The sequence below is a fragment of the Corvus brachyrhynchos genome, unplaced genomic scaffold, assembly GCF_000691975.1.
Source record: "Corvus brachyrhynchos isolate BGI_N302 unplaced genomic scaffold, ASM69197v1 scaffold310, whole genome shotgun sequence".
NCBI lineage: Eukaryota > Metazoa > Chordata > Aves > Passeriformes > Corvidae > Corvus > Corvus brachyrhynchos.
Genome location: NW_008236213.1, coordinates 3,427,332 through 3,446,281, shown reverse-complemented (window position 1 = coordinate 3,446,281; position 18,950 = coordinate 3,427,332). Strand labels below are relative to the sequence as shown.

At 36.2% G+C, this 18,950-nt stretch overlaps 1 protein-coding gene across 1 annotated transcript in view; it reads left to right on the top strand.

The window, feature by feature from the left end:
- Positions 1-18,950, top strand: part of SKIV2L2 (Ski2 like RNA helicase 2) — a 43,243-nt gene that overhangs the window by 1,504 nt on the left and 22,789 nt on the right. The window contains exons 3-16 of the mRNA XM_008643222.2: positions 580-711; positions 1,790-1,856; positions 3,521-3,583; positions 4,100-4,212; positions 5,053-5,227; positions 6,109-6,199; positions 6,550-6,674; positions 7,874-7,972; positions 8,757-8,859; positions 9,000-9,131; positions 10,340-10,419; positions 11,048-11,158; positions 11,813-11,914; positions 13,272-13,397. Of these exons, the coding sequence (XP_008641444.1) occupies positions 580-711; positions 1,790-1,856; positions 3,521-3,583; positions 4,100-4,212; positions 5,053-5,227; positions 6,109-6,199; positions 6,550-6,674; positions 7,874-7,972; positions 8,757-8,859; positions 9,000-9,131; positions 10,340-10,419; positions 11,048-11,158; positions 11,813-11,914; positions 13,272-13,397 (1,519 nt within the window). The remainder of the gene's footprint in view (positions 1-579; positions 712-1,789; positions 1,857-3,520; positions 3,584-4,099; positions 4,213-5,052; positions 5,228-6,108; positions 6,200-6,549; positions 6,675-7,873; positions 7,973-8,756; positions 8,860-8,999; positions 9,132-10,339; positions 10,420-11,047; positions 11,159-11,812; positions 11,915-13,271; positions 13,398-18,950) is intronic.

Below are 18,950 nucleotides of genomic sequence, written 5' to 3'. Positions count from 1 at the left end.
TAAGTGTCTGAAGGGAGGGTGCCGGGAGGATGCAGTCAGGCTCTTCTTGGTGGTGCCGAGCAATAGGAAGAGATAACGGGAAGAAACTGATGCACAGAAAGTTTCACCTGAACACGAGGAAGAACTTCTTTAGTGCGTGGGTGACTGTGCACTGAAACAGATTGCCCAGAGTTTTGGGAGTCTCTCTCACTGGACCTATACAAGTACCATCTGGACACACTCCTATGCAGTGTGCTCTAGGATCGTCCTGCTTGAGCATGGAGGTTGGACCAGATGACCCACTGTGGTCGCTTGCAGCCTGACCCATTCTGTGATTCTGTGAGGCACTTTCCCAGGATCCCTGGCTCTAAGCTGTAGCCAGCCCTGGTGCTGTGGTCAGCTGGGGAGTATGGGGACCTGGTGGCCATCTTATCTGGGCGCTGGTTTGAAATTCCACGACAGTTTTTGTGGATGGACTTAACCTGGGTTGTTTCCCAAGTGCAATGGGATCACAGTTTCCCTTAGCCTATCTGTTTTTTCTCCTGAAACTACATGAATAAATGAGGCAAAATGTAAATTTCTTACTTTTTTATGTTGCAGAAAACGATTGGAAGAAAAGCCTCCAGTACCAGCAATAGTAAAGCCAAAAAGGGAAGTTGAACTTGATAGTACTGAAAATGTCTTTTTGGGAAAAAAGCCGAAATTGGAAGATGTTTTATCAGAAGATGTTAAGTAAGTGCCTGGCTTAATGTGTAAGGTAGTCCTAGCAAGCCACACTGGGAACAGTTGGGAACAGTTGATAAAAAGTAGCTTTGCAGTGTTTTCATGTAAAGATGAATTTGCACAAGTTTGTTTTTCCATTATCTGTTTAAGTGAGAATGTGCTGCTAGTGCAGCCTCAGCAGTAATGAGCACTGGGTGTGTTTAAAATACTGCAGACTTGTAGATGTTTGCAGTAGAAAGTATACATTAATTTGTGGTTACTCATATGAATCGGTGACTCTTGCTCAAAGCCATCATGTTCATTTCACATAGAGCAGAAGATGAGCTGGAAGTACGTGGGAGGAGACAGGCTTGCGCAAATAGGACAAACAAGGCTTTTGAGGCATGTGAGGTGGTAACTGCATTGTCATTTGGTCTTGCATTTAATTTTTCTGAAGTTCAGTGTCAGATTTTCTGTGAAAAGCTCATGAGAAGGCTTCTCAAAACACTGTAAACAAAGGGTAAGTGTATAGAAGCAAAACAGAACCAGAAACAATACTTTTAAGTCATTTTCTGTGTTGGTGGTATCAGTAGAATGTATACTTGCCTGAAGTAGCTTGCTAAGTATGTTAAAACCATCAGAAATAAACAGTTTCTTGCATTGAGACATTAGGCCCTTCTTGTGGCCATGAGAGAAGGAACTGGTAAAGAAAAGAGGAGCCTTGTCCTCAGGCAGCTGCTTGAGATGCTTCAAGCTGCTTACTCTGTCTTGACTAGTAGCAGGAGTACAGGTCTTGAATTTTGTTTCATTATGTATTGAAAAAAGTCCTCATTTAATCATAAAACTTTATGGGAATAAATGTGACCCAAGTGCTGTTGTGTGGTGCAAGTTTTGAGTCAATAGCTAAAGTAGATTTATATGGTAGCAAAATTTTAATTTACAGGTATTAGTCCTGGTGGTAACCTCTGCTGCCTGTCCATGCCAAGACTGTGCATCCTTTTTTTTTGGTGTTGCAATTCAAGTAAAGGTGAAATTCAACATATTGACATTTATAAAGATCAGGATTTTTGAGTACTTGTTTTGGCAATCCTAACTCATATCTTTTTAGTTTGACAGATCTGATGCCTCAAGTAACGGTGCAGTCTGTGGACACTGTTGAAGGTTGTACACATGAGGTGAGTGCAATGAAAATGCAGATGAAAAATAGGCTTGTTTCACCTAATTGTGTGTATCCTGCCAGTATAACAGTATTCGTTATTCCGCTTGTAATTATTAGATCATAGAATCACTGAATTTTTTAGGTTGGAAAAGGCCTTTGTGGTCTAACCATTAACCTATCACTGCCAAGTCCTCCCCTAAACCTTGTTCCCAAGTGCCACATTTACACATCTCTTAAATAGCTTCAGGGATGATAACTCAACCACTTTCCTGGACGGCCTGGTCCAGTGCTTGACAAGTCTTTTCTAATGTTCAATCTCTTCATACACATTTTAAGGTCATTTCATATCCTCCTTTTGCTTATTACCTCAGAGAAAAAGCTGTCTCCCCACCTGGGGGTGCCTGCAGTGCTCGTTAGAATTGTTGTGACCCAAGGGCAGGACCTTGTACTTGACCTTGCTGAACTTCACACCGTTGATCCAGCCTGTCCTGATACCTCTCCAGAGCTTTCCTGCACTCTAGCAGATACAGTATTTCATACTATGTTTAAGGTTGTGGGGAATTTGAAGTCTCTATCTGACACTGAGCATGCACAAAATGCACTTGAAAAATTAGTAAAATATTTTACCAGAAAAAGTTTCAATCATACTTAAAATAAAATGAGTGATTGTGAAAGACTCAAATCAAAATGTTGATAGGTTTCCATATTTGTAAGGTACAAGAACATTTTGAGCACTGTTGTTGAGGAGAAGAACCTACTGGTTGGTGAAACATGTTTGTGTTCGTAGTGTGATCAGAGCATTGAGGTATTCTGCTATTCTAGTTCAAGAATGAAAGACTTTCTTGTAAAGATTATTTTATGTGCAAAGTAATGAAAACTTCCGTTTTCAAGTTGTGTTCATAGACATAAATACAAATTCAAATGCAAGAAATATAAACTATTAATGTTGGGTTTTCTTAAATCATCCTGCATCCATATATGACTATCAGAAAGAGTTCATGTGAGAATCAAATACGTAAATTTTAAATTCCTTGTACTGTTATGGTCTTTTTCTCTTGTGTGCTGTTTTCCAGAAGTAACTCAAGTTAATTAGGGTCACATTCAAGGGCTCTGTATCATCAGACTTTTGTAATGAAGGAACTGTATAAACATTTGCTGATAAGGGTTCTAAAGCCCATGTGTCTGTACAATTCTTGTTATTTTGAGATGTCTGGTAAAGGTTTGCCATTACTTAGTAAGTATAGAGAGCTTAAGTATTTAAAGTGATTAACTGTTAGATATTGGCAAGGAACGGGAATGTTACCAGTATAGATACAGTGTACTTGAAAAGGGAATGTTTATCAATGTGAGCTCAGTAATTACTTGAAACATCCACTGGCTGGAAGACATGATTGTGTCTTGGCCTGAAAAGCTAGTATTCCAAGGTAGCTGAAGCAGTAATATCTCACACAATACAGTAGGGATATCAGAGAAGTGAGAGAAGGAGCATTGTTGGGGCAGGAGAATAAAGAGATTGATAGAAAAACTCTTGAGAGGAAGGGATGAACCCTGGACACATGAGCTTGTAGAAACAGGATAACAGAAATTCAGATTGGTTTTCATATACTTCATATTGCCAGAAATGTCACTGCTGTGGACACAGAAATCTGCAACTGTTTTTATTTTAAATGTGTTTTGTAGGTTGCGCTTCCAGCAAATGAAGAATTCACGGGTCTGAAGCCAAGAACTGGAAAAGCTGCAAAAGTATGTGGTAGATTCCATTTCTTTTTCTTTTTGTACATGCTTTACATACTAGGTGAGAGCAGAGGAGAAAAATTATGTACTTTGTCAGTAAAGTCTGTAAAAGATAGCCTGTCATAAATAAGATTGATGTTTCTGTATTTAAAATTCTGTAGAGAAAATTATGTGGTTGAATGAGGTGGATAGGCTGTTATGATGTCCATTCTTTTTGTTACATCAGGCGGTGGCATCATTTTAGTTTCTCTTCCTAAGCTAGTAAATTAGAGAAAATTCAGTCATCAGGGCAAGATTTTCATTTGCTATGACAACAGGACATAAGCAAAGATCTTAGGTATGGTATGAGATAAAAATATTTAAATACAAAGTCATTGCCTAATACTGGATTAGATCAGCGGAAATTACAAGTATCTGCAGGATTTAGTTCCTGTCTCTAATTTACACACTAGGTCAGTCAGAAAATTAATTAGATGTAAGTCTGTATTAAAATTCTGTAATGTTTTTGTTTTTTTCTCTTTCTAGGAATATCCATTTATTCTTGATGCCTTCCAGAGAGAAGCTATTCTTTGTGTAGATAATAACCAGTCTGTGTTAGTGTCAGCTCATACATCAGCTGGTAAAACTGTTTGTGCTGAGTAAGTACTTCTCTAACAGGCTCTAATGAAAGAACAGTGTGATGTCCGTTCTGTCACTTTCTTGTGCTGTCAGTAGCTGTTGTGTCTCAATTTCTTGATGCAACATTCAGTCCATCGGTGTTAGAATTAAATTGACTACCCTTGAATATGAAATTTACATCTTTCGTCGTTTAGTGGGTAACAAAAGGTTTAATTTGTGTTTAAGCTTAGCTTTTATTTTTAAACTGTCAAGGTGTCGCTGTATAGATTGAAATGGAAGCTTCTTCAATACAGATTTCTGTAAATCTAGAAAAATTACCTTTGTTTTCTAGCCCTTGGATAGAACTAGCAAGGACTTTCTTGTGTGGTCTTTTTTTGCTTTGTTGGAAGCACTGGTTTGCTTTAGTTGGCAACTTTGTGTTTATTGGGCAAGAAATTCTTAAAAGGTAGTGTATATTTTCTGCCAGGGTTTGGTTCAGGCAGTGAAGTGGCTTTGCTGACCTGAAGCAAGGAGTGAAGTGTACATGAAGATATGTTAGAGCATGGCTTCAAGTAACAATAGTTTTGTTGTGAGAAAATGACAGTTTTTTAATTAAACTACCTGTACTCTGGTGTCCATAAAAATCAGCTAACTTGGTGTTTAAAGGTTTTTCACTCTCCAGAGATGCATATGTAGTTGATTTAAGGTTGCACTGAACTTACTAATCTAGATATGAAATGCTAAATGTGTTAAGAGTGTGGGTTCAAATGCTGTGAATCATTCTCTTCGTGTTCTGAATTGCGCAATTTATTTTGTTTTTAAACAAAGTCATATGCTCTGTCTTCCTGACAGCTGTTAATATGGACATTGTTTGAATACAGGTATGCAATTGCCCTGGCTTTGAGGGAAAAGCAGCGCGTGATATTTACAAGTCCAATTAAAGCTTTGAGTAATCAGAAGTACCGTGAGATGTATGAAGAATTTCAGGATGTTGGTTTGATGACTGGGGATGTCACCATTAACCCTACAGCTTCTTGTTTGGTAATGACAACTGAGGTAAGATCAGACATTAATTCTTGATCTGTGTTTTCTTCTACCCTTTTTTGATTGGGGAGGTCTAATTTTAAAGCATTAAACTTGCCCAGTTAGGGTAGAAAATGTTCTAAAGTTCGTTATGACCCATTTGAGTGTTTTAACTTTTGGTTATTTAAAAAATTAGGTAAATCTCTGTGAATTTGTACTTTTGAACTATAAGCCAGGAACTTTTGATTCTAATGTGGAGAAAGTCAGAATTTCATTTCCTGGGTGCTCAAGACACTGAGTATTTGTAAACGTAAAATGCCGAACGTCAGATTTACTGAATCCTGTGGTCAGTATTTTGTTCTAGAAAGGCAAAATGGGGAAAGCAACATCATTGAAGGATTGTTGAGTGGTTCACAGTAGGTGCTAGAGCTCCAGGAATATGCTGCTTTTCACCTTTGGTAACAAAGTACTGCTTACAGAGTTTTGTCACATTTCTGTTGTAGAAGTGCAGCCATGAGTTGGAGTTTTCCTCTTTTTGTCTTTACCTCAAAAGAACCAGGCAAGCTTTCTCACAAAAGATTTCCTCTTAGGATGAGGTAAAAAGAGGGCTTGCAGAAGTAGACCTGTAACAATTACCTGCCATGTAGAAGCTTGGAGAAATACGTTGTTTCATTCTTTCACCTTCCTTTCAGGGAAATCAGTTTTTCTCATGTAATGAGATTTGTTGGATTGGAATGAACTTGGAAAGCATCTCGCAATTTATCTTTAAATGCTTTTACGTTTTGTGCAAAGTATGATTTCATATACCCATGTAAATGTGAACCAAAAATTCTGGCAGTTTCTTATAAATGTTTGTGTAACACGACTGTTGTTTATTTTGTATAAAGGCACTCAACTCTTACTTCCTTTTCTAGATTTTGAGAAGTATGCTTTACAGAGGTTCTGAGGTTATGCGTGAAGTCGCATGGGTTATTTTTGATGAAATCCACTACATGAGAGATACAGGTATTCTATGCATACCATTTTTTTTTTCCAATCATTTTTTTTTCCTCCAAGAACAATTTATTTTTCTTTCGAAGTATTAAGTCTTATTTTCTCTCTTAAAATCAGTCATCTTTCTGTATAAATCATTCAGAATTTATTTCCTACTGAATTTTTGTAATTCTGTGTTGTAGTTTGCATTTTCTTCGCCAAAGCAGAAACGATTTTGAGGGCATTTGATATGCCCCACTTGTGAAGGGGAGATTTGTTTTAGTTTTTGTCTTATTTTCTTTTTAAGCATGCTGTTCTTTGGCTTCAGGGATGAGAAGCATGCTTTGACCACATAAATTTCCCATATGCCTTTCCATTTTCAGAACGTGGTGTGGTTTGGGAAGAGACAATTATTTTGCTTCCTGATAACGTACATTATGTGTTCCTTTCTGCAACTATTCCAAATGCCCGTCAGTTTGCTGAATGGATCTGCCATCTTCACAAACAGGTTATATTTCTCATATGCTGTACCTCTATCCTTTTTGTCTTGTGACATAATGCTTTCTGTTTGGTTGATAACTGGACCTTTGAGTATCTTTTTAGTCATTTTATTGCTTATAGGTGATGGTAGAGATCAGTCCTAGTTCTCTGGCTGTATTCCTGCTTTTGCAGGTGTACTGGCTGTTGCTTCTATGTGGCAACATTAAGGCTGTTTCTTCATGTTTATTTTCCACAATTATTTAGGTACCTGCCTGATTTCAGCAAACATTCTGAGTTATGAAACATGGTGAACATACTGTGATTTTCTGAGGGTTGATAGACAAGAGGTTTTTGGGAGAATTTGGTTGAGGAGCTCTGTAAAAAGGCCATGCAGAAATCGAAAGCAAATCTTAAATCCGTGGGAAATACTATATATGCTTGCAAGCAAGTGGGAAAAGTGTAATTTAAGAAATCTATCCTGTCCTGTAACTTTTGGGTTTTAAATTCTATTCTGTTTTTTTTCTAAGATGCGATTTTATAGCAAAGAATTTGTGGATTAGAACTGGGGAATTTGTTATCACCAAGAGGTTGGTCCAAATTTAAAAATATCCTGGAGATTGATTCTTAAGTTGTTTGTGATGAAGGGAGTATAATATAAAAGATGTCTGTTTAAACTTGGCACAAAACCTTGACTTTGTTTTGTAGAACATTAAATTGCCGGTTTTTTAAAAGCAGATTTATGCAATATTTAATGTTTTAAAGGAAGTGTTTGTTTTTTCCTAAACAAGTCGTCTTGATGCATTGAAACCTTAAATGCTCATGAAAGTCTACTGTGAGTCTTTTTTAGGTGTTTCAGAAATACTTCAGGCTTTTTTTACAAAATAGAAATTAACAGGTTTTCATTTGATTTTAGAAGGTGTTAATATTTCAAGCCTGTCTAATAATGCAGAAAGAAACACTGCCTATCCTTACTTTTTTGTGTTCGTGAGAAAGAATTTTTATAGTCATCTTCAGAGTTCTAAAACATTTGCAAACTTTCATTTTCTTAAACAATGTTGTTAGTACAAAATCCATATTCAGGATAGAAAATTTTCTATCTTAGCTTCAAAAGCCTTACTTTCTGGTTTTTAAAAAGTTGTATTTTAATAGTAATGTATTAGATTTTCCATCAAGCAAGTGATATTACAATGCAATTATAAAATATTTATGTGAATTCTTTCTTTATAGCCTTGCCATGTGATTTACACTGACTATCGACCCACTCCGCTGCAGCATTATATATTTCCAGCAGGAGGAGATGGACTCCATCTGGTTGTTGATGAAAATGTAAGGATTGCTCCAGTTGTTTGAAAGATTGTTTTCCTCACTTAACAGTCAAAAGCTTGAGCTCTTGCAAAATTTGGATAGGCTGTATAAAGGATGTTTTTGTTAAAATTAAGTACAAGCGGGTAATGGTGATCTCTGAATTGCTTTTAGATTTTTGGAGTCTTACACAAGAAATTGATATTATTATCTAATGTCATGCAATCAGCTGAGTAATACTTCCCTGAGCTGTCTTAAGTGCCCACATTCTTGCTTGTTTCCTAAAATGTGTGCTGCTTTTTGTACATCTGCAGAGTAGTTGATTTCCTTGTACTGTTTCTCACTCAAAAGAAAATGCAGGGGCATGTAAATTCGACTTTAGTCGAGGGGGCAAAATATTTTTGTTTCTTCAGGTATTTTTCAACTAACAAGTTCTTTAAAATTTATCATTAGCTCACTTAGCAGTAGCTGATGCCATAAACAGTAGTGCTGCACTTGAAGATAGGTCTTCATTGGGCAGTGTAGTTTTATGTGGACATTCCTAAAAGTCAGTTTTGGTACTGTGTCATTTAGCAGGTCTGGCATGGTGGATAATGTGGTGGATAGAACAATGAGCAGTAACTTCAGAGACACCAATGTAATTCTGAGCTGTGACACTGACCTAGTAAACTCTTTTGATAGCTTATGAATTGTTTTTGTCCTTCTGCCTGTGTATATATGGGGTAATGGTACTGGCTGTGCAAAGTACTAGGTATTTTTAAGTGGGCTGTGTAAGTAACTCCTTACAAAGTTTGTGTTTTACATCTAGGGAGATTTCAGAGAAGATAATTTTAATACAGCAATGCAAGTGCTTAGAGATGCAGGAGACTTAGCAAAAGGGGATCAGAAAGGCAGGAAAGGAGGAACAAAAGGTGAGTTTGAACCCATTCTGAGGTAATTTTTGGTATAAATGTTTTCTGAAGTTCTGTGCAACTTGTGCTTGTGTTTCAGTTACTCCATAAGATACTTTTTGTTGCAAAATTTAATTTAAATGAATGTAATCTTCCTGCAGGTCCTTCAAATGTTTTTAAGATTGTGAAGATGATCATGGAAAGGAATTTCCAACCTGTGATTATTTTCAGCTTCAGTAAGAAAGACTGTGAAGCCTATGCACTTCAGATGACAAAGTTAGACTTCAATACAGGTACAGATAAATCCAGTCGAATTCTATTCACAGATGTAGTTTGATGTGAAATATTACTTTTCCTGTTGAACATCTTGTGTAAAACCAAAAGGAGAATACATACTGCTCTTTTCTTTTACTATGCTGGTATCTCAAGCTGTATTCGGTAGGAAGGTGTTGGTGTACAGAGTACTTGGTCATCGCAATGTTGAACTGTTCATTGATTTTAACTCTATTTCTTGCTTCAGTATGCCGTTTATTGTAATAATAATATAAGAGTTGCTAGAAAATTCTGTCTGTAATGGGAGAAGACTGATCATAACAAAAGTATTTCCGAAAATTTTCATGTTATGTTCATTAGAAAAATAGTATACTCTCAAAGTCCAAACAATGGTGTAACAAACCACTAGACTGTTTTTTCTTGACAATGCAACCCAGTTTTCTTTCTTTCGTTCTTCCCCCTTCTCCTCAAAGTAAAAACCAAAAGGTAATTAAAGATGTTTTTCGCCTTGGACTAAGACCAAGGTTTGCAAATAAGTTAAAGCTCATCACTTCTTGGAAAGCTAAAGAGTTTTAACAAAAATAAGGAATTTGTTGTAAGTCAGTGTACTGTTTCATGTTTGTGAAATGTTCAGGGTTCTTGCTTGCTTACTTACTTGCTCCAATCATTGCACATTTTGGTTCAGTGTTGCAGAATAGTCAGAAAATATAGTCAGAAAATTTTCTGTCAGAAAATATAAAGATAAGTGTAAATGCAGAGGTGCATTTTCATGTTTTCTTCAGAATCACACCTTTGAATGTATATTCTTGATATTCATACTACTTAGTGGAAACAGTGTAAACTTTGAGAGTTAATAGGGAGGAGCCTTTATGTCCATTCAGACAGGGACTAGTAGGTGGAAGAGGAACAGGGGAGGTTTATGAAATAGGCAGGGAGCACATAAAACTGATAAATCCCAAGCTTGGAAGTAGCTGAAGTTTGGACTATTCTGAAAGGTTTGTTCTAGTTTTCTTTTTCCTGATCATCTGCTTCTGCTTACCATTTGGCTCCTCTAGGCTTATTGAAGTCTTGATAATCTGACCCAGTGCGGGTGGTTTTGTGTAGACTTCACAGTATTCCACTCAATTTTTATTGTACACTTTTGTAAATATTAGAATGTGGTGTCACTTTATTTACAGCTGGTATTAGCCTTCTACATTTTGTGATAATTTACAAATTGCCTTCTTAGATGAAGAAAAAAAGATGGTTGAAGAAGTCTTCAATAATGCAATTGATTGTCTCTCCGATGAAGACAAAAAGCTTCCTCAGGTGAGTGGAGATTGAACAGGGTTCTTTTGAATAGAGTTGAATTGCTCTGTCCTGTTTTCTGCAACCTGTGAAGCTGAGGGTGTTTTGTAGATGGTATAGAAATTATAAAACTGGATAATCTCATTCATCTCCCCATGTTGTTCTTGTCATTATGAAAGAGGTGATAAGGATTCCTTGCAGTTGCGATTCCAGCAGATGATGTATGTCAGAATTAACAGTGGAGTTCCTACCGCTCGTTTTATTTTTTCCAATTATGTTTTTAAGTTAACATAAGAGTTTATCAAGCAGTAGACCTGGTTTAAAACAGTCCAGAAGTAGTTCAAGTCAGAGTGCAGTGTGCACTTACTAGTTATTGACTCCTGACACTTTCAAAAAGTCACATTGATGCATCTGCAGTCTAATTTTTTGTATAATGACTAAACATAGTGATGTTTTCCTATCTTTACAATGGAAAAATACAAGCTTCTAAGCAGACAGAATATTACAAGATTAAAGGGGTAGTCATTGTATTTTAAATTGGGAAATGGTGAATTACATGAACACTGAGGGCAATGTTGAGGCTTTCCATGCAAATTTTAGTAACAAATGCTAAAATTTGTTTGCTGGTCTTTGGTACGTTTCTTCTCAGGTTGAACATGTGCTTCCCCTCCTGAAACGAGGAATTGGTATTCATCATGGTGGTTTGCTTCCTATCTTAAAAGAAACCATAGAAATTCTTTTCTCAGAGGGCCTAATAAAGGTATGTTTTATGTCCGTCAGTAGTTTGTTCTCTGTTGTGAATACATGGCTGGTAATCCTGAAAATCCAAGAAGTACGCTTTAGCTCAGGGTGTATGCTAGTATTACAGTGGAGATCTACACAATTGCAGCTGTAGTTTTAAGTGTTCCAGATTTTATTCAGAAGTGTTTGAACTTACAGTGTCTAACTTAAATATTTTCTTCAACTGTTTTATGTTACATCTTGCTCCTATAAATGACAATGGACAATTGCCAAGCTGATTGTTGGTTGTTCTAAGGAGAAATACTCAGAAAAATGTAACCTTAGGTCAATTTCATGGTTTTTTGGGATAGCTAACTCCTATTTTCTCTTTGCAAACTTGAATATTGAAATTAATTAGTATTATTAATTAATATAATTTGCACTCCATTATGTTTTTTTTGGAATCTTTCATTTGTCCCATCTATTTAGTTTTCATGCTTTCCCAGGAAAAATAAGGGAAGAAGGAAAGATGGTTTTAGTCCAGTTTTTAAGTATTGAATGTGCCTGTGTTCCCTGTATTGACTGCACAGATATGTTCAAATCCAGAGGGGTTCTGTGTAGCAATCTCTGACTGTTTTCATCCTCTTTTGAGATCATCTTTTTTTGCTATATTAACTTCAGTCTGTTTATTTAGGCCTTATTTGCAACAGAGACTTTTGCTATGGGAATTAATATGCCAGCCAGAACTGTGCTGTTTACAAGTGCCAGTAAATTTGATGGAAAAGATTTCCGATGGGTAAGTGATAAACAGGTTCTGTAGAATAATTGAGTTCTTTAAACCTTACTAGGATTAAATTTGTGCTTTATGTGTTCACCTCAGTGTAGTAGAAAACACTTTTTCTTTCGAAAATCTTCATATCTAATCCAGTTACAGTTAATACACAAATTTCTGAAGACAAGGTTCCTCAGATTATCCATGAGATTGTTTAATAGACACATCAAAAGGGAAACAAACACAGGTTAGCAGCAGACACTGGATTAGACTAAGACTTTTGCACAACTTGTCCAAAACTGTGAGACCCAAATATTTTATTCTGTGTCAGAGAACTGTGGAGAATAAATGGACTTGATAACCTATCCTAATGATCACTAATTTTGACAGACCTAAGAAAAGAGATCATTTACCTTGGGAGAGTATTGTTTTGTTACAACAGAATTTTTTTGCATAATTATAAAATTTTAGACATTAAAATGTGGTATGTGGTTTACTTAAAATAATAATGATGTCTTGCAAGTCACCACAGCAAAGCTTTATAAGAGCCAAGGCTCATCCTTCAAAGGTGGGAAAATTGTGGTGAACAGGACAAGTGACTTGACCTGTGCGTTATGAAGTAAACATTTCTTCGATCTTAGTTTGGGTTGTTCAGTTTCACTATTCATTCTGATTGCATGTCTGTAAGATATGTATAAGAATGGGTTACCTTTGAGATAGCAGAAATGTGGAACTTCTGAAATTATTTAGCACAGTTCACTTAAGTAGTTTTTGAAATCTGACTCTAAGTGAAACCTGGGGAGTTGTTGAGATTGCAGTTCCACAGATGACAAAACCAGTGTTTTATAACTTGCTGAGACATAGGTAACCAGTTGTAGCTGCCTCTTGCCATGTCCCAGTCCGTTATAAACTCTTCAATTTCACATATAGGAGGCATAAAAATACCCCTTTTGCAAGTGTGAGTATATTAATGTTAATCTTGAATAATTTGAATGAAATGATACATTACTTGAAGATGATGAAGGTGCATTATCAGTATGTTGAAGATAAATTGTGTCTTCACCATTCTCAGCAACCTTCCATTATAAAAGACATTAGTAAAACGGTTTTTGTTCTTGCTTAAATGATGCACCATGATATGGAGCTGTAAGAGCAGTAGTTGACTTTTACAGCTGACTATGTTATTCATAGTAATGGATTTATATAATTACTTCATGGTAGTTATGACTAATGAAGTCAATCTGATAACTCTTAGATAACTTAGATAAGTCTTTGCTAATTTTTACACATCGTGTCAACTTACTGTGCAATTGTAATTAGCACTTTGTGTTCTTGCTGTTTTCTTGATGTTTGTTAATTGCTTTTTCTCATTTTATTGTAGATATCCTCAGGTGAATACATTCAAATGTCAGGTCGTGCAGGACGCCGAGGTATGGATGACAGAGGAATAGTAATTCTTATGGTGGATGAAAAAATGAGTCCAACAATTGGCAAGCAGCTTTTGAAGGTAGGGGAGACATTATTTTGTTTCTATTCTCCCAACAAGGTTATGCTCATTTGAATAATGTTATGTGGAAAATTATCCACCTTAGATGAGAATATCGTGCAGGTAGAAGATGACAGCTCCTAAAAGTAGCTTTCAGCGAGTTCTCATAGGAGTTTCTATTGTGAAACAAAGTTAGAAGACTAGTACCATCCTTATTTGTACAAAAGTAGTATCATCCTTCTTGGTATAAAAGGCCTGTCAGGCAGGACAAGTAGAGCTGTATCCTGTTTTCTAGTGATAGCACTACTTCTTTAGTATTCTGTTTGTTTCTTGCTGACAGCAGTGAATTTAAGGGTTATGCTGAACTAGAAGGTTTGAGCTTTCACAAGAGTTATTAAATTCTTGGTTCTGTGATGAAATGAAACTTTGTTAATAGGCTGTCAGTGTGATAGACAAAATGGACAAGGTCATGCAAAAATGAGGTAAAGAAGAAGAGTGAAATGGCTGTCAGTGTGCTCAAATCAGCTATGGAGAAATTGACAGTTCTTGCAGAAAATGTTGAGTTTGGAAATTAAGAGATTGAAAAAACTATAATGGGAGATTATTACACTAATACCCTCTTGCTTTGTAATTTGAATATGAAATACCGTACTCATTACACTTCTGTTTAAATTCCATGGCACAAATAACTACAAAGAAATACAGTAATCTATTGTGTGAGTTGCCTGTCTTAGGCTGCTTACATTAATTGTGCACACATGTTAAAATAGAAAACCTGGGGAGTTACAATGCACTCTGTTTAGGAGCTTGTAGCCTTGGTGCAAATAGCAGGTCATTCGTGTGCACATAGCAGGTCATTTCTCAAAAACAGCATTTACAGTATTACTGGACTTAGTATAAATTGGGAATCATCTCAAGTCAGCATCAGGTTATGTTAACAAAAGGCATGTAGTTGTTGCAAAGAAATGGAGATCCCAGTGTTTTTCATTCAGGCAAATTAGAAACAAGGGGAAAAGTACATAAATGGCTGCTGTTAATTACGCAGATGAGGATTCTTTGTTGTGTGTCGTGATCTGTCAGTGCTACCTGTAAATTCATAATACATTATACTTGTAAATATGTACATTACATGTACCCTTTATACACAGGTACTATTTTCCTTCTTAAAGTCAGAATTTTCATGAATGCTGCATTATGGCATAATCATTATAGCCAGAAATCAGTAAAATAAATTTCAGAAGTATTCTTGTATGGTAGCATTAGGTTTTGTGTTAATTTATTAGTCTTGATTTGATTTGTGTTTTCTCAGTGGAGCGTGCCTATATTTATTCCTTCACATGCACTCTTAATGCATGTGTACATCTCTGAGATGTATGAAGACTTAAGTTTTTTAACTGGGTTTTTTTGAGTTTTTAAGGCTGTTTAAGAAAACAGATGTAATTTTGTGTCATACTTACTTTTAAAAAGGTTTTACACATTTGTACTTCCACAGCTGAAAAATAAAGAGCAGGATATACAAGTGAGAGAACCAAAAGGGAGTCCTTATAAATAGTATTTATAAAAAAGTCCACAAAAAAGCTAATTTATATGAAATAATTGTTAATAGCTTAAGAAAAAATGGTATTTCAAGTAATTATCTTTATGTTAAGAGATTATAAACTCATCTGTTCAGAAGGTGGGTTTTTTTTTTAAAGTTTGAAAATTCAACAGTTTGAGAACTATTGAACTTAATCTGAATGAAGTATGACAGAAAAGGAAGTAGTAGATCACTTACCTTCTCTTTGATACTACCCCTGGGTTTTAGATTTTAAGGAAATAATAAAGAATATTTCCTTCATTGAAACTTCAAGACCTTTGATTTTTCCCCCTTTTGAATTATAAGGAAACAAATGGGAAAAATAATGGCAACGTTTTTGCTTTCTATGTTATCTCTTGCTTCTTACTCACTGATCTAAATGAGTTAACGTATTTCATTAATTTTTGACACTATTTCACTAGTGAGCAAAGACTGAATTTTAGATTTTTCTGAAAAAGATCAGAAGGGGCTAAAATGAAGGTATTGATGTTTCTGTAGCTTCTGTAACTAGCCAATTGCTGTAAAGGCAGTAAAAGTAATCTTTTATGAAATGAGCAGTACAGCACAAAAAAAATCCTGCTTCTTATTTTCCTTCTTAAGTACAAAGCGTCTAGGGGAAATTCCATGTCAAGCAGGCCAAGAAAATCTATACAGACTAAAATTTCTACTACATTTACAATTCACAGTCATCATTAAGTATGTCTCAGTTTTTACTTACTGATGGTATTTGTGTAAGATTGTGGATATGTCTCATAGTAGTGTTTTACTTTCAGAATAAGCTAAAGATTTATAGGAAAAACTCCAGAAGAAATAAATTAGCTGTATTGAGAATGATAGAACACTTACATAAAACATTTTTATCATAGCTCTTCAACCCTAATGAGTGTCTGATCCAAACCATTTCCTGAACACTAGAGCAAAACATCTAGGAATCCTGTTGTCAGCTGCCTCCCACTGTGGTCGGTGAAATGAGAGCTTTGAGCGTATTGGTACCAGCAGCATTGCTGCAGCTGTGCTGCTTGGCTGTGGCACTGTTCATTGCGACATTGTGTACAGTACTCCAGACTTACATTCAGCATTCCGTTCTTAGATGGACTTCTTACAAGGGAGATTTGTAAATATTTCTTAAACTCAGTAATGTACATTTGTCTTTTGCAGTGTAACTAGTTTTTTTTGTTTATCCTTAGCATTTACTTGACCACTGAATATTTACTAAACTTGCATAAATCTGTAAACTTAAATGCTTACAACACTGTTGGGGCAGCTTTCTGAAGATGGTAAATTGTAATTTTACAATTTGCATAATACTAAGAGATACTTGATTGGAATTTTTTGTTGTTGTTTCCTTTCCTTACTTAAAATCTTTAGCTATATTGTGTTAGTTTAGGTAGGAAGTGTGAAGTTTCTTCTTGATGCTAGATGGCCTTAGAAATCAGTGTACCATCTCTCCAGATGGAACTTGGCCAGGCTACAAGGATGTATTCCTACAGAGATAGTTGATAATTTGTTATGTCTCTGAAAGACAAAATCTTGAGCTAATTATGTTACTGGAATGGATGTTTGTACTCTGAAAGAAAATGTGCTGCATAAGTAGATTTTTGAACTTTGAATTTGAGCCTATCAGTGCTTTGCATCTACTCACTCCATTACAGGAGAAGATAGATGGACTGAAAAATTCAAAGAAAACATAGAATCATCAAGGTTAGAAGAGACCTTTAAGATCATCAAGTCCAACTGTAAACCCAGCATTTACCAGTGCAAGCCCTAAACCATGTTACCCAGTGCCAGATCCAGACACCTCTAAAACACTTACAGGGATGGTGACTCCACCACCTCCCTGGGCAACCTGTTCCAGTGCCTAACCACCCTGACAGTGAAAGTTTTTTCTAATATCTAACCTGAATATCCCCTGTCCCAGTTTAAGGCCATTTCTTTGGGTCTTCTCACTGTGGGCACAATAGAAGAGACTGGACCCCACCTTACTAACAACCTCCTTTCAGGCAGTTGTAGAGGGCAATGAAAATTCATTCCCCTGAGCCTCCACTTCTCCAGGATAAACACTCCCAGTTCCCTCAGGTGTTCCTCATAAGACTTTATCTCTAGATGCTTCATGAGCCTTGCTGTGCTTCTCTGGACACGGTCCAGCACTTCGAAGTCTTTTTTGAAGTGAAGGGCTCAGAACTGAACACAGGACTCGAGGTGTGTTCTCATCAATGCCAATCCTTTCCCCAGTCCTGATGGCTACACTATTCCTGATACAAGAATACATTCATCTATCAAGGTAAAAAATTCGTTAATATCCTTTCTTGTCATTTGCCTATGGAACATAAAATGCCCTGATGCCAAGCTGTAGGAGATACTCCACTAGCTGCATCTGATTCCTTGGCAGGGCCTTCATTTTATAGAGCTGGCTGTACCATCCTTATGTGGCCTGTATGCTGCCATTAAAAGTCTCTTCGCATTTTACTTGAATTCTGAAGTTGTTTTATTGTACCAGGCAAATGAGCACAACAGCAATTCAGACACAGTTCAATAGTTTTCTCTGGAAGCATCAGCTTAGCATGCCATCTTAATTACATTATGGTACTTTGGTTTGACTCAGAACTTACTTCTGAGGAGGGAAAAGCCTCAGGAGTTGAGAAATTTACCAAATCATACATCAGGAGAGAAAAACTTCAGCTGGAGGTTGGCACTAATACTTGTTGGAAAAGACATTGCAAAACCTAAAGTAACAAATTGTCAGTAGTGGTTTGAGGACAATAAAACATTTTTCTAAAGTTGTGACGTAGGTAAGAATCAAAATGAAACAAGTGTTTTGGATGTTTTATAAAATGTATTTACATAAAAATAATATTAATGTGAAATAATTGTTTTTCTGTAAACTGCCAGCCTTTTCTTGTCCTTACGAAGTATGCACTGCAGGAATTTTCCAGGCTTTGATTCAGGAACGTACTTAACTTTTAACCTTAATTTAAAATCGCCTTAAAGTCAACAAGGTTTTAGCATGAAATCCCAGAGATAAGGGAAATGGATAATCAAACACCTTTGTGAACAGGGTCACGAAGATAAACAGTCTATACAGTTTTGTATATAATCATGCAAGCCAGCAGATGGAAGAGAACAGCAAATAACTGTTCTTGCTGATGTTTGCGACCAAAATGTAGGAAAATGGAGTGTATCAAATGGTATGTAAAATGGTTTGTCATTCTTGAACTTCGCCTCAGGATTTTCAAGAGCCTGTAGGACTAAGCTAATTGTATTATTTATTAATTGTGGTTGCTGCTTGTTAATACCACAGAATACTTCAAGTTTTATTAGTTCAGTCTGTGGAGAGCAGTTTTCCTCCAGATTTTTGGGAAATTTACTTCAGTAAACTCATCACTATAATGTGAATGTGTTTTGGCTGTCTAAGCTAGATTTTTTCCTTTGCCTTCTTATTCTTAAAAAGGATAAGTTTGAGATGAACAGACGACAGATACTTTTTAAAATTTATTTTTGTATTAACATTTTATAAAATTAGATAGTCTTTGCTAGGGCACACTTTTCCTTTAAGTTAAAACATACTGCATATTTACTGAAATTGTAAAGTGTCATAAAATAAATGCATCACTGTCCTGATACCTATAGTGGCAAATCTGTTGAGGATCTGAGCTAGCTTCTTCTTGTAGATAGAGATAGTATTTACTTTTTCCAAAACCAAGGAGAAGACCAGAACGTGGAGTTACCAACCTGAAGTCAAACTGATGGCTACAACAGTAGAACCTACTTTATTAAAGAGGGTAAATGACTGCAAATTTCTGTCATTCAGAACTGACTTGAGAAGGTAGTATTTGCAGGCGAGAGAAACAGAGGTACATTGTTTTCCTTTTAAGTCTCTTGTTACAACTGGAGCATGTGTTGAACCCCAGCCTGAGGTATTTTCACCAGCAAAGCCTGCTGAAGCAGTATTTTGCCACCCACAGTGGCTTCTGTTTGTTGGTGTAACTGGTTTTGGGGCA